At 46.1% G+C, this 14,983-nt stretch overlaps 1 protein-coding gene across 1 annotated transcript; it reads left to right on the top strand.

Moving 5' to 3' along the window:
• The first annotated feature begins 6,171 nt into the window (after positions 1–6,171).
• Positions 6,172–8,486, top strand: LOC144001582 (uncharacterized). The gene is made up of 5 exons (XM_077496042.1): positions 6,172–6,178; positions 6,222–6,277; positions 6,367–7,408; positions 7,522–7,702; positions 7,817–8,486. Exons 1-5 carry the CDS (start codon positions 6,172–6,174, stop codon positions 8,382–8,384), a joined length of 1,854 nt encoding a protein of 617 aa, XP_077352168.1. The 3' UTR covers positions 8,385–8,486.
• Positions 8,487–14,983: the final 6,497 nt, after the last annotated feature.

Here is a 14,983-nt window from a genome sequence, read left to right as displayed (position 1 = left end):
GGATGGATCCTTGGGCCCCCCCCCCCGCCCTCCTATTTATAAAAGTCTGGCTCCGCCACTGCTTGTGACTACAAAAATGGCGGCACCTTTGGAGTTTTAGCTCATTTCGGTTGCTTTTGGAATAATGCTGTGCATTTGGCACCTTTTTCGGTTGTCAGTTGACTTAATGATTCATTCTTTCAACTGTCTTTCGTGAAATAACCTCATCCAGGGAATTTTAATGGCTTATTTACGTCTTAGACTGGCGCGAACGGGAATTAATTATTTTATCAAGCCACCCGCGACAGCAGGGGGCGATGTCGCTTTGCATGGGCGCCACGTGTCTACCTCGGGACTACAAAAATGGCGGCGGTTTTGTAGTTTTCGCTTGTTTCGGTTGTTTTTGGAATAATGCTGTGCATTTGGCACGTTTTTCGGTTGTCAGTTGACTTAATGATTCATTCTTTCAACTGTCGTTTGTGAAATAAACTCATCCAGGGAATTTTAATGGCTTATTTACGTCTTAGACTGGCGTGAAAGGGGATGAATGATTTTATCAAGCCACACGCAACAGTAGAGGGCGCTGTCGCCGGACGTGGGCGCCACGTTTCTACATCGGGACTACAAAAATGGCGGCGGTTTTGTAGTTTTCGCTTATTTCGGTTGTTTTTGGAATAATGCTGTGCATTTGGCACGTTTTTCGGTTGTCATTTAACTTAATGATTCATTATTTCAACTGTCTTTTGTGAAATAACCTCATCCAGGGAATTTTAATGGCTTATTTACGTCGTAGACTGCCGCGAACGGGATGAATGATGTCATCAAGCCCAAGCCATTCCGCGACAGCAGAGGGCGCTGTCGCTGGACGTGGGCGCCACGTGTCTACCTCGGGACTACAAAAATGACGGCGGTTTTGTAGTTTTCGCTTATTTCGGTTGTTTTTGGAATAATGCTGTGCATTTGGAACGTTTTTCGGTTGTCATTTAACTTAATGATTCATGATTTCAACTGTCTCTTGTGTAATAACCTCATCCAGAGAATTTTAATGGCTTATTTACGTCTTAGACTGGCGTGAAAGGGGATGAATGATTTTATCAAGCCACCCGCAACAGTAGAGGGCGCTGTCGCTGGATGTGGGCGCCACGTGTCTACCTCGCGACTACAAAAATGGCGGCGGTTTTGTAGTTTTCGCTTATTTCGGTTGTTTTTGGAATAATGCTGTGCATTTGGCACGTTTTTCGGTTATCATTTAACTTAATGATTCATTCTTTCAACTGTCGTTTGTGAAATAACCTCATCCAGGGAATTTTAATGGCTTATTTACGTCGTAGACTGCCGCGAACGGGATGAATGATGTCATCAAGCCCTAGCCACCCGCGACAGCAGAGGGCGCTGTCGCTGGGCGTGGGGGCCACGTGTCTACCTCGGGACTACAAAAATGGCGGCGGATTTGTAGTTTTCGCTAATTTCGGTTGTTTTTGGAATAATGCTGTGCATTTGGCACGTTTTTCGGTTGTCATTTAACTTAATGATTCATTCTTTCAACTGTCTTTTGTGAAATAAACTCATCCAGGGAATTTTAATGGCTTATTTACGTCGTAGACTGCCGCGAACGGGATGAATGATGTCATCAAGCCCAAGCCACCCGCGACAGCAGAGGGCGCTGTCGCTGGACGTGGGCGCCACGTGTATACCTCGGGACTACAAATATGGCGGCGGATTTGTAGTTTTCGCTTATTTCGGTGGTTTTTGGAATAATTCTGTGCATTTGGCACGTTTTTCGGTTGTCAGTTGACTTAATGATTCATTCTTTCAATTGTCTTTTGTGAAATAACCTCATCCAGGGAATTTTAATGGCTTATTTACGTCGTAGACTGCCGCGAACGGGATGAATGATGTCATCAAGCCCAAGCCACCCAGCAGAGGGCGCTGTCGCTGGGCGTGGGGGCCACGTGTCTACCTCGGGACTACAAAAATGGCGGCGGATTTGTAGTTTTCGCTTATTTCGGTTGTTTTTGGAATAATGCTGTGCATTTGGCACGTTTTTCTGTTGTCATTTAACTTAATGATTCATTCTTTCAACTGTCTTTTGTGAAATAAACTCATCCAGGGAATTTTAATGGCTTATTTACGTCGTAGACTGCCGCGAACGGGATGAATGATGTCATCAAGCCCAAGCCACCCGCGACAGCAGAGGGCGCTGTCGCTGGACGTGGGCGCCACGTGTCTACCTCGGGACTACAAAAATGGCGGCGGTTTTGTAGTTTTCGCTTATTTCGGTTGTTTTTGGAATAATGCTATGCATTTGGCACGTTTTTCGGTTATCATTTAACTTAATGATTCATTCTTTCAACTGTCGTTTGTAAAATAACCTCATCCAGGGAATTTTAATGGTTTATTTACGTCGTAGACTGCCGCGAACGGGATGAATGATGTCATCAAGCCCTAGCCACCCGCGACAGCAGAGGGCGCTGTCGCTGGGCGTGGGGGCCAGGTGTCTCCCTCGGGACTACAAACATGGCGGCGGATTTGTAGTTTTCGCTTATTTCGGTTGTTTTTGGAATAATGCTGTGCATTTGGAACGTTTTTTGGTCGTCATTTAACTTAATGAGTCATTATTTCAACTGTCTTTTGTGAAATAAACTCATCCAGGGAATTTTAATGGCTTATTTACGTCGTAGACTGCCGCGAACGGGATGAATGATGTCATCAAGCCCAAGCCACCCGCGACAGCAGAGGGCGCTGTCGCTGGACGTGGGCGCCACGTGTCTACCTCGGGACTACAAAAATGGCGGCGGTTTTGTAGTTTTCGCTTATTTCGGTTGTTTTTGGGATAATGCTATGCATTTGGCACGTTTTTCGGTTATCATTTAACTTAATGATTCATTCTTTCAACTGTCGTTTGTAAAATAACCTCATCCAGGGAATTTTAATGGCTTATTTACGTCGTAGACTGCCGCGAACGGGATGAATGATGTCATCAAGCCCTAGCCACCCGCGACAGCAGAGGGCGCTGTCGCTGACGTGGGGGCCACGTGTCTCCCTCGGGACTACAAAAATGGCGGCGGATTTGTAGTTTTCGCTTATTTCGGTTGTTTTTGGAATAATTCTGTGCATTTGGCACGTTTTTCGGTTGTCAGTTGACTTAATGATTCATTCTTTCAATTGTCTTTTGTGAAATAACCTCATCCAGGGAATTTTAATGGCTTATTTACGTCGTAGACTGCCGCGAACGGGATGAATGATGTCATCAAGCCCAAGCCACCCGCGACAGCAGAGGGCGCTGTCGCAGGACGTGGGCGCCACGTGTCTACCTCGGGACTACAAAAATGGCGGCGGATTTGTAGTTTTCGCTTATTTCGGTTGTTTTTGGAATAATGCTGTGCATTTGGCACGTTTTTCGGTTATCATTTAACTTAATGATTCATTCTTTCAACTGTCGTTTGTAAAATAACCTCATCCAGGGAATTTTAATGGTTTATTTACGTCGTAGACTGCCGCGAACGGGATGAATGATGTCATCAAGCCCTAGCCACCCGCGACAGCAGAGGGCGCTGTCGCTGGGCGTGGGGGCCACGTGTCTCCCTCGGGACTACAAACATGGCGGCGGATTTGTAGTTTTCGCTTATTTCGGTTGTTTTTGGAATAATGCTGTGCATTTGGAACGTTTTTTGGTCGTCATTTAACTTAATGAGTCATTATTTCAACTGTCTTTTGTGAAATAACCTCATCCAGGGAATTTTAATGGCTTATTTACGTCGTAGACTGCCGCGAACGGGATGAATGATGTCATCAAGCCCAAGCCACCCGCGACAGCAGAGGGCGCTGTCGCTGACGTGGGGGCCACGTGTCTACCTCGGGACTACAAAAATGGCGGCGGATTTGTAGTTTTCGCTTATTTCGGTTGTTTTTGGAATAATGCTGTGCATTTGGAACGTTTTTCGGTTGTCATTTAACTTAATGATTCATTATTTCAACTGTCTCTTGTGTAATAACCTCATCCAGGGAATTTTAATGGCTTATTTACGTCTTAGACTGGCGTGAAAGGGGATGAATGATTTTATCAAGCCACCCGCAACAGTAGAGGGCGCTGTCGCTGGATGTGGGCGCCACGTTTCTACATCGGGACTACAAAAATGGCGGGGGTTTTGTAGTTTTCGCTTATTTCGGTTGTTTTTGGAATAATGCTGTGCATTTGGCACGTTTTTCGGTTATCATTTAACTTAATGATTCATTCTTTCAACTGTCGTTTGTGAAATAACCTCATTCAGGGAATTTTAATGGCTTATTTACGTCGTAGACTGCCGCGAACGGGATGAATGATGTCATCAAGCCCTAGCCACCCGCGACAGCAGAGGGCGCTGTCGCTGGGCGTGGGGGCCACGTGTCTACCTCGGGACTACAAAAATGGCGTCGGATTTGTAGTTTTCGCTAATTTCGGTTGTTTTTGGAATAATGCTGTGCATTTGGAACGTTTTTCGGTTGTCATTTAACTTAATGATTCATTCTTTCAACTGCCTTTTGTGAAATAACCTCATCCAGGGAATTTTAATGGCTCATTTACGTCGTAGACTGCCGCGAACGGGATGAATGATGTCATCAAGCCCTAGCCACCCGCGACAGCAGAGGGCGCTGTCGCTGGGCGTGGGGGCCACGTGTCTACCTCGGGACTACAAAAATGGCGGCGGATTTGTAGTTTTCGCTTATTTCGGTTGTTTTTGGAATAATGCTGTGCATTTGGCACGTTTTTCGGTTGTCATTTAACTTAATGATTCATTCTTTCAACTGCCTTTTGTGAAATAAACTCATCCAGGGAATTTTAATGGCTTATTTACGTCGTAGACTGCCGCGAACGGGATGAATGTTGTCATCAAGCCCAAGCCACCCGCGACAGCAGAGGGCGCTGTCGCTGGGCTTGGGGGCCACGTGTCTACCTCGGGACTACAAAAATGGTGGCGGATTTGTAGTTTTCGCTTATTTCGGTTGTTTTTGGAATAATTCTGTGCATTTGGCACGTTTTTCGGTTGTCATTTAACTTAATGATTCATTCTTTCAACTGTCTTTTGTGAAATAAACTCATCCAGGGAATTTTAATGGCTTATTTACGTCGTAGACTGCCGCGAACGGGATGAATGATGTCATCAAGCCCAAGCAAACCGCGACAGCAGAGGGCGCTGTCGCTGGGCGTGAGGGCCACGTGTCGACCTCGGGACTACAAAAATGGCGGCGGATTTGTAGTTTTCGCTTATTTCGGTTGTTTTTGGAATAATGCTGTGCATTTGGCACGTTTTTCGGTTGTCAGTTGACTTAATGATTCATTCTTTCAACTGTCTTTTGTGAAATAAACTCATCCAGTGAATTTTAATGGCTTATTTACGTCGTAGACTGCCGCGAACGGGATGAATGATGTCATCAAGCCCTAGCCACCCGCGACAGCAGAGGGCGCTGTCGCTGGGCGTGGGGGCCACGTGTCTACCTCGGGACTACAAACATGGCGGCGGATTTGTAGTTTTCGCTTATTTCGGTTGTTTTTGGAATAATGCTGTGCATTTGGCACGTTTTTCTGTTGTCATTTAACTTAATGATTCATTCTTTCAACTGTCTTTTGTGAAATAAACTCATCCACGGAATTTTAATGGCTTGACACGATGGTGTTTTCGTTGTCCACAGTCCTCTACATTGTGTGGCATCTGCGGGCGCAGCAACCTGGGCAACCTGAAAACTCATCTCCTGACCCACCGGGTGGAAAACAATGAGGAGATGAAGTTGTTAATGAATTATGGCAAGGCAAAGTGAGTGCGTGGTCCCAGTCCGGCAGCACCAGCACTATTTTTATTGTTTTTTGTTTTTAAAAAAAAAAATGTCTTTATTGTGTATTGATTGCATTGTCACGTAAATTAATTTTTGCTGTAATGAAAATGATGTACATTAGACAGTCGGTAAAGACTAAGGTAACCTAATCAATTACAAAGCAAACATCAAGTATACAAGGTATTTCCTTGTTTTTTTTTTTTTTGTTTTTTTTTACAAGGCAAATCTCAACGTAATTGAATTAAGAGTAATTTTACAAGTACATCAGCGATAAATACATAGGTTAATAATTGGAATAAACAAGTATAGAATAAACATGAAAATCATACATGGGTTTTATATTGTGCTATTATGTTTTAAAATATGTAATTCTATCCAAACATGCGAGGTGCGGAAATGCCGTCAATTTGGACTGCCTCCTTTGTGGCAAGTCATGACCCGGCTGGATAAACACCTGTTATTCGTCCACAACATCCAGAATACAGATGTAAGTGTCAGAGAGGATCAATGCTGGCTGTAAAGACATTTCTATTTTTCCTCTGCTACAAAGTGATTGATTTATGTTGTAACCCACAGGATAGGGATGTTCAGATGAGGCAGGCCAAAAGAAACAGTGCGGTGAAGGAGCTGGCTCAGTTGCGTGGCAGCAATCCAGTGCCAGCAATGGTTTCTACACTTGATTTGGAGGAGGTGGGGGAAGTGGCTGAGGTACTTGACAGCGACAGCGACCCAGAGCCACCAATGATCAACATTGATCTTGAGGATGAGGACGAGGGACAAGCGGCACAGAACACCAGCTCAAAGTTGGGAGTTTCTGGGTGTTCGGCGGATGCTGAGGCTGGTTCCAGCATAATGTCCAGAGGCCTACCACTCAGTTCTGTGGACAGCGGCGGTGAACATCTGGGTAGCAGCGGCGGCGGCGGCGGGCCTTCACCATTACATCGTGGCGGCGGCGGGCCTTCACCATTACATCGTGGCGCCGGCGGGCCTTCACCATTACATCGTGGCGGCGGTGGGCCTTCACCATTACATCGTGGCGGCGGCGGGCCTTCACCATTACATCGTGGCGGCGGTGGGCCTTCACCATTACATCGTGGCGGCGGCGGGCCTTCACCATTACACCGTGGCGCCGGCGGGCCTTCGCCCAGCAACTCTCAGCCTTTGCCATGCTCCAGTACCCCACATAGCGGCGTGAAAGTGGGTCGGAGCCCCAGAAGTGTTGGGCAGTCCTCCGGGAGGCGCAATCTGACGAGGCTGCTGGATCGGGAAAGTGAAGGACAACGAGCGCCATCACCACTCACCACTTTGGTCCCCAGCCAGGTGGGCTGCAGCAGCGTCAGTGGATGTCAGAAGTTGGTGGAAAGAAAGGTTGGGGCCATGTTTGCGAGGCTGGAGCGTTCCCTCGCTGCGCAAGTTGAGAGCGCCATCAGTACAATGAAGAAAGAAATGAAGAAAGACATGAGCAAAATGCAAAGACAGTTGGCAAGCATTAGTTCTGCATCCACCAACGCTGTGCAGCAGCCTCTCCACACATCCACAGGGGGGCTGCCCTTCTCACTCCTGACCTCTCCCCAAAAGGGTGAGCACATTCGTTTGTCCAGGATGACGGGCTGCTACGGTCAGTAATGATTCCTTCTTATTTTTTGACTCTATCTCTTAATGAATTGACTGTCCATGTGTGCCCGCTCGCTCGCTTGACCTAACCTGTCGCTCGCTTGCTTTTGTTTCCAGTGGGCATGGTGGAGGATTTCCGAGTCTTCAAACTGGCGAGGCGAACGGGCAAGAAGGACACAGAGAACGCAAGGCAGCGGTCGAGCCACGCGCTGCGCTTTTGCCATTTCATGGCTGCCGGCTTAAGCGCCGCTCAAGTCAGCAATCTCAAATTCGTCATGAATGTGGAGAAACTGCGCAGGTGGGTAGCGAGCGAGCCCGTCCGTTTTTCTTTGTCTTCGTCTGTCTGTCTGCGGACAATGTTTTGACACGTATTAACGGCGCACCCGCCCGGCCCGCTCTTTTTGTCACGCAGCTTTCCCCAGTACCTGGTAGAGAAAGGCTTCGCCCCCACGACTATCAAAAACATTCTTCTCAACTGCCGTGGCTTCTTGAGGCACGTCCAAGCCAAATTCCAGGCCAGGAGCAAGCTTCGCCCGAGTGACTTTGAAAATACATACTATGAATTGAAGAGCATGTTGGCCGAGGTGCAGCGGGGCCTGACGGCGTACCGGCAACGCGTGCTGGCTCAGAAGTCCTCCGCCCGCCTCGCCGCCCAGGATGTGCTGCGTTTCATGGAGACCGCTCGCACCCGCATCCCGGAGTTACTGGATAAGCTGGCGCAGGGGGGTCCGGACAAGCAGGCCCACATCTTGGTGCAGGGCTATTTGATGGGCTACCTGGCCCTGCTGACTGGCCACCGATCCGTCGTGCTGCAGAACCTGTGCACGCAGGATGTGATGAAGTGCCAGGGGTGGCACAGAGGGCAGCGTTACATGCTTCTGATTGACGACCACAAGACGGCAAAAAAATTTGGACAGGCAACAGTCAATCTGAACACCAGCGAGTACACCTGGCTTGTAACGACTCAGCAGAGTCGATGAAAAACAGATCCCAGAAATGCAGGCTCAGAGGAGGAAAACAATCTTGATTTATTTCTTTGGCAAACCGAGTAATCAAGCTTGCTCGCAGGCAAGTCAACGAGGAGTACAAAAAGCGCTTGCAAACAGCAAGGAACACGAAGGTAACAGAAAACACTTGCAAAAGGCAAGGAGCACGAATGTAACACAAAACACTTGCAAAAGGCAAGGACGGAATAGAATAACATAAAACACTTGCACCCGGCAAGGACTATACGCAATATGACACGGAACCAAACAAAGACAGAATTAACAACAAAAAGCGACGCGGGTACAATCACGTGAATACAACTAACCGAGGAACAAAACAGATTCAAGAATATTACCAACATGGGAACGCGGAGAACACTTTGACACAATGGTGAGCAAATAATAATCCGACAGCGTGCAGTGCTGCTCGGAGTCCTTTTAAAGTCTTGATTGCAAACGCGCTGCAGGTGCGGAGCTGGGGAACGCCCCCCTCGTTGCAGGCACTGAAAACAAGAGCACAACAGGGCTGAGAACCGAACCATGACATGGCTGAAGGAGCTGTGTTCGGGCTACTGCTGTCGCGCCGGTCCCAAGAGGTTCGCCTTTCACGAAACGTCGGGGGATCCCGTCGTAAAGCCGGTGAATTACCTGGACGCCGCCTGGTGTGACGCCAGCCTCCCAAGACCAATTAGTTTTGGATTGATTAGAAGTGTCGTTTCGACCCACGCCACCCTCTACCTCAGCGAGGAGCAGCGGAGGCGGGTCGCTAAAAGCATGTGTCACGACCCCGCCACCGCTGAGCGCTTTTACGTGGCTTTGCCGAACGAGGCGGAAGGGTTCGCCATAAGAGAGTGGAGGCTGGAGGCCCTCCAGAAAGCTTTGGCCGCAGAGCGAACGGACCGGCGCGACAGCAGCAGCAGCAGCAGAAGCAGCAGCGTCCGGCCCCCCAGGAAACAATCGGGGAGGACACAGCTCCCTCACGCAGAGGATGATGTTGATGATGATGATGTTGATGTTTATTATGATGAAGATGATGATGACGACGATGAGCAGCAGCAGGACCAGGAGCCCACACTTTGTGACACCCCGCCTGCTTTATATGATGACTCTGACGACGAGCCAGCTGATGCCGCCGCCGCCGCTGCCCCCGACTTAAATTACTTGGCTAATGCAGAGTTGGATGATGATGACGACGACGATGACGACTACGAGCCAGTCGCTGATGCCCATGCCGCCGCCGCCGCCGCCGACTCTGACGCCAGCGAGACCGAGTTTGATGACATGGACGACGACTACATCGCCGACAGCTACATGGATGAGGATGACACGCTGACCCGAAAGGGTCGAGGTAGGTGTTTCTCTGCTGCAATGAAGTCTATTCTATTTATTTTTTTTTTCCATACTATTTATGACCTTTTCCTGTTTTTCCTTCCCATACAGCTGCCAAAATATTGAGGTCTTCTCATTCACTCATTGAAAAAAAACCGCACACCAAGAGAGGTACATGGACAACGGAGTACAGAGAACAGGAGGAGAAAGCAACTCCAGAGAAAAGAAGAAGAATTAGAAGTATGTGTGTATTTTAATTATTAGCAATCACTGATTTGATCCGGGCGTCGGCTGGCCTGTATTTACCTCCTGTACTTACCTGTCGCTCGCCTGTATTTTGTTTTTTTCATTTTAATTTTTGTTTGATAGCTTCAGATGGCGCAGCGCAAAGCACTGAGACGGCCAGGCAGCGCTCAGGGATCAGAGCTACTAACACCACCAGCACCACCGCTGCCAGAATCAGCAACAGTGCTGCCACCGCAACCGCAGCCGCCAGCGCCACCAGCACCAACACCAGAAGCGCCTGCGCCGCCACCACCACCAGCAGCACTGTTGACTGTGGTCTTGCCACTGGCCTCCCCACAATCTCGCTCCCACTCACCGGCCCCGGCACAGGCGTTGATTTGTTCAATATGATGAATGCGGCCAAGGGGCGCCTCTCAAGTTTGGAGCCATCCAAATGGACAGTGAATGATTTGTTGATGTACCACGTCTTTACATCATCCCAGCTTTCAGAGGAGGGACAAGCATCTCAGTCTAATGATGCACGCGACTTGTCTTGTTTCAGCCAAAGCCAGGTAAGGTATCAATCTCAGCCTCTGTCTGATGAAACTTCCTGCTGCTTCCCACCAGTAAGGTCTTTATGGTGTCTGTCTCTCCAACAGTTATCACATGAGCCAACATCGCAGCCACAGCCGCCAACATCGCCGCAGCAGCCACAGCCGCCAACATCGCCACCGCAGCAGCCACAGCTGCCAACATCGCCGCCGCAGCTGCCAACATCGCCACCGCAGCTGCCAACATCGCCACCGCAGCTGCCAACATCGCCACCGCAGCTGCCAACATCGCCACCGCAGCCGCCAACATTGCCACCGCAGCAGCAGCCGCTGGGATCAACAGAGCAGGTGCAGGCAGTTGAGTCTCCTAAAACGTTAGCGTCGCCTCAGCTATTTACCCAGTTTGGGTGGGAGCTTGAGGGCTCAGAGGACGAGGACTTATCTGAATAGCCTCCCTCCAAAAAAATGACACTTTAATACAGCCTTTTAAGGCCTCTATTTTTTTTTTTTGCTAAGTTTTTCTAATGTGGTTAACAGCCTTTAAAGGGACATTACATGAGTGCCTTCAATTTTTTCCAGCCATTTCATGAGTGCCTTCAATTTTTTCCAGCCTTTTAAGGCAATTTGCACTAACTTTGAGGGAAGGGCCTTGCTTTTACAAGCGCCTTCAATTTTTTCCACCCTTTTAAGGGCCATTTCATGAGTGACTTCAATTTTTGCCAGCCTTTCAAGGCCATTTGCACTCACTTTGAGGGGAGGGCCTATTTTGTAAGGGTCTCTGCTTTTTTGTTTTACAGCCTTTTAAGGCCATTTTCACTACCTTTGAGGGAAGGGTCTAGCTTTTAAGGGTCTCTACTTTTTGTTTACAGCTTTTTAAGGGCCATTTTAGGAGTGCCTTTATGTTTGTATGCAGCCTTTTAAGGCCATTTGCACGGAAACATGAGTGAAGTGCCTTTATTTGTATTTGCAGCCTATCTTGTCATTTAAGGCAATTTGCACAACAACACTTTACAGCATCAGGAGTTCCGTTTTGAAGTGCCTGCCTACTGGAGTATTTTTTTACTTTTATTTATTTAGTATTATTATTATTTTTTTTTACAGATTTCTATTCTTCTAAAAGACTGCTGTTAAAAAAAATGTATGTCTTGTAAAATGACTATGTTAATAAAAGCTGTGCAAGCCCACAAAAAGAAACTGCTTTTGAAATTGATTTCTTTTCTTCACACAGCATGACATTTGCATGCATGCCACACTTGTCTATTCACAACTGCCACACTACTGTTTTACTCTTGCTAAGGTGAAAAATCTATGCACATTTGTTTGCTTGCCAGTCACAACTTTAACAAAACACAAAAAAGTTGCACATGCGCCTTTTTTACTGTCTCCGGCCATCGTCGTGTCATCATTGCAAGGTAGGTACAAAGACATGTAGGTGTTAAGCCATTGCCCACACACAAGTGTCCTGCAGTGCCACCGGTGCTCATCTTGGGGTACCACTTGTGGCAGATGGGTATAAAAAAAAGGCCAGTTTTGGATGGTTAGGGTAGGAAGCAGGATTCCTCCTTCCGTCAAAGCCGGAGGAGGGAAGTGCGCGGTCCATCCCCCAGTGCCCTCGTCCGCCCCGGCTCCGGAGTGGCCGGTCCCCACCCCTCTCCCTTTGCCAATTTTGCTGACCGTTACGTTGGCGACGTCTACCGTAACGCACCACGGTCCAATCATCATCATACTGTTCATACATAGTTATATGAGTATATATATATATGAATTGAGTTATGAATATATATATAAATATATATATATATGAATTATTTTGTTATATATATAATAAAACAAAAAATCAACAAAAAAAACTCAGAAAAGTAAAAAAATATATAAAAAAAAGTTTTTCAAAAAAATTCAAAATGTACAAAAAAACTTATGCCCGTCGCGACGTTTCGACCTTTAGGGGTCTTCTTCAGGCGTGGGCACAGTGAAATACAAAAGAAAACAAAAACAAAACTAGCGAAACTGCTAATTGACAATGAATGGCTTCTGCAGACAGTAGGGAGATGTTGTCCCTCCGAGAGTCAGAGCAAGAATGAAGGCACGGTCTGCAAAATGCACTAAACTGACTTGTAAATGTCAGAATGTTTTTACCAAAATGATTCTACAAGAAAGCTACTATATGAACTGACTGTGATTCCATTCCATTCATAATACACTATATATACATATATACATTCTTCATAGATTATCATTAATAGATATATTTATATGTATATTTCAATATTATTATATATATTATTATTTTTATATATTATTGTTTTATATATGAATTTTAATATTATTGTATATGACAATACTTATTGTATATAGTAATATTTATGTATATATTTTATATCTGAAAAAGTGTTTTTTATGAAGTTATTGTTAATGAATGTTTTATATGACTTAATATTATTGTATTAATGGGATTATTAAACTTTATTAGATATGATAATATTTTTAATAAATTTATGTATTTATTTATTTATTTATTTGTAATTATATTTCACATCCAAATTTTATTATCATTGAATATAGATATATAGATATATTTTATATTTGGGCCAAATCTGAGGTTAAATTTAAGATCTCATTATAACTAGGGTTATGTAATTGTATTTACTTATTAGGGTTACGTTTAACATTAAGGTTGGGTTTGGGATAACCCTAACCCTAACCCTAACCGTCGTAGAGAGATGGGACCAAGACCGTTGTGTTCAGCGTGGTCTAATTAGGTGGGATAGGTGTCTTTTCCAAGTTTGTGCCATTCCCAAGGTGCAGTTGCGGCATTTCACCACAAGGGGGCGATGTTGCTCCATTGACTTTGATTGATTTTTTTTGTTTTCCATCCACTTCATCCATTTTTGGGATTGTGTTTGTGTTTTGGTTGGGTTTAGGATTTAGGCTGTTTTAGGGTTCCTTAGGTTTTAGGGTTCCTTAGGTTACAGGGGTTTTACCATGATGGCCCCGGGGCCATCCTCAAATAACTTGAGAACGATAGGTCGTAGAGAGATGGGACCAAGACCGTTGTGTTCAGCGTGGTCTAATTAGGTGGGATAGGTGTCTTTTCCAAGTTTGTGCCATTCCCAAGGTGCAGTTGCGGCATTTCACCACAAGGGGGCGATGTTGCTCCATTGACTTTGATTGATTTTTTTTGTTTTCCATCCACTTCATCCATTTTTGGGATTGTGTTTGTGTTTTGGTTGGGTTTAGGATTTAGGCTGTTTTAGGGTTCCTTAGGTTTTAGGGTTCCTTAGGTTACAGGGGTTTTACCATGATGGCCCCGGGGCCATCCTCAAATAACTTGAGAACGATAGGTCGTAGAGAGATGGGACCAAGACCGTTGTGTTCAGCGTGGTCTAATTAGGTGGGATAGGTGTCTTTTCCAAGTTTGTGCCATTCCCAAGGTGCAGTTGCGGCATTTCACCACAAGGGGGCGATGTTGCTCCATTGACTTTGATTGATTTTTTTTGTTTTCCATCCACTTCATCCATTTTTGGGATTGTGTTTGTGTTTTGGTTGGGTTTAGGATTTAGGCTGTTTTAGGGTTCCTTAGGTTTTAGGGTTCCTTAGGTTACAGGGGTTTTACCATGATGGCCCCGGGGCCATCCTCAAATAACTTGAGAACGATAGGTCGTAGAGAGATGGGACCAAGACCGTTGTGTTCAGCGTGGTCTAATTAGGTGGGATAGGTGTCTTTTCCAAGTTGGTGCCATTCCCAAGGTGCAGTTGCGGCATTTCACCACAAGGGGGCGATGTTGCTCCATTGACTTTGATTGATTTTTTTTGTTTTCCATCCACTTCATCCATTTTTGGGATTGTGTTTGTGTTTTGGTTGGGTTTAGGATTTAGGCTGTTTTAGGGTTCCTTAGGTTTTAGGGTTCCTTAGGTTACAGGGGTTTTACCATGATGGCCCCGGGGCCATCCTCAAATAACTTGAGAACGATAGGTCGTAGAGAGATGGGACCAAGACCGTTGTGTTCAGCGTGGTCTAATTAGGTGGGATAGGTGTCTTTTCCAAGTTTGTGCCATTCCCAAGGTGCAGTTGCGGCATTTCACCACAAGGGGGCGATGTTGCTCCATTGACTTTGATTGATTTTTTTTGTTTTCCATCCACTTCATCCATTTTTGGGATTGTGTTTGTGTTTTGGTTGGGTTTAGGATTTAGGCTGTTTTAGGGTTCCTTAGGTTTTAGGGTTCCTTAGGTTACAGGGGTTTTACCATGATGGCCCCGGGGCCATCCTCAAATAACTTGAGAACGATAGGTCGTAGAGAGATGGGACCAAGACCGTTGTGTTCAGCGTGGTCTAATTAGGTGGGATAGGTGTCTTTTCCAAGTTTGTGCCATTCCCAAGGTGCAGTTGCGGCATTTCACCACAAGGGGGCGATGTTGCTCCATTGACTTTGATTGATTTTTTTTGTTTTCCATCCACTTCATCCATTTTTGGGATTGTGTTTGTGTTT

The sequence above is a fragment of the Festucalex cinctus genome, chromosome 14 (assembly GCF_051991245.1).
Source record: "Festucalex cinctus isolate MCC-2025b chromosome 14, RoL_Fcin_1.0, whole genome shotgun sequence".
In the NCBI taxonomy this organism is placed as follows: domain Eukaryota; kingdom Metazoa; phylum Chordata; class Actinopteri; order Syngnathiformes; family Syngnathidae; genus Festucalex; species Festucalex cinctus.
Note: the sequence above shows the minus strand (reverse complement) of the source record. Positions and strands in the feature narration are given on the sequence as shown.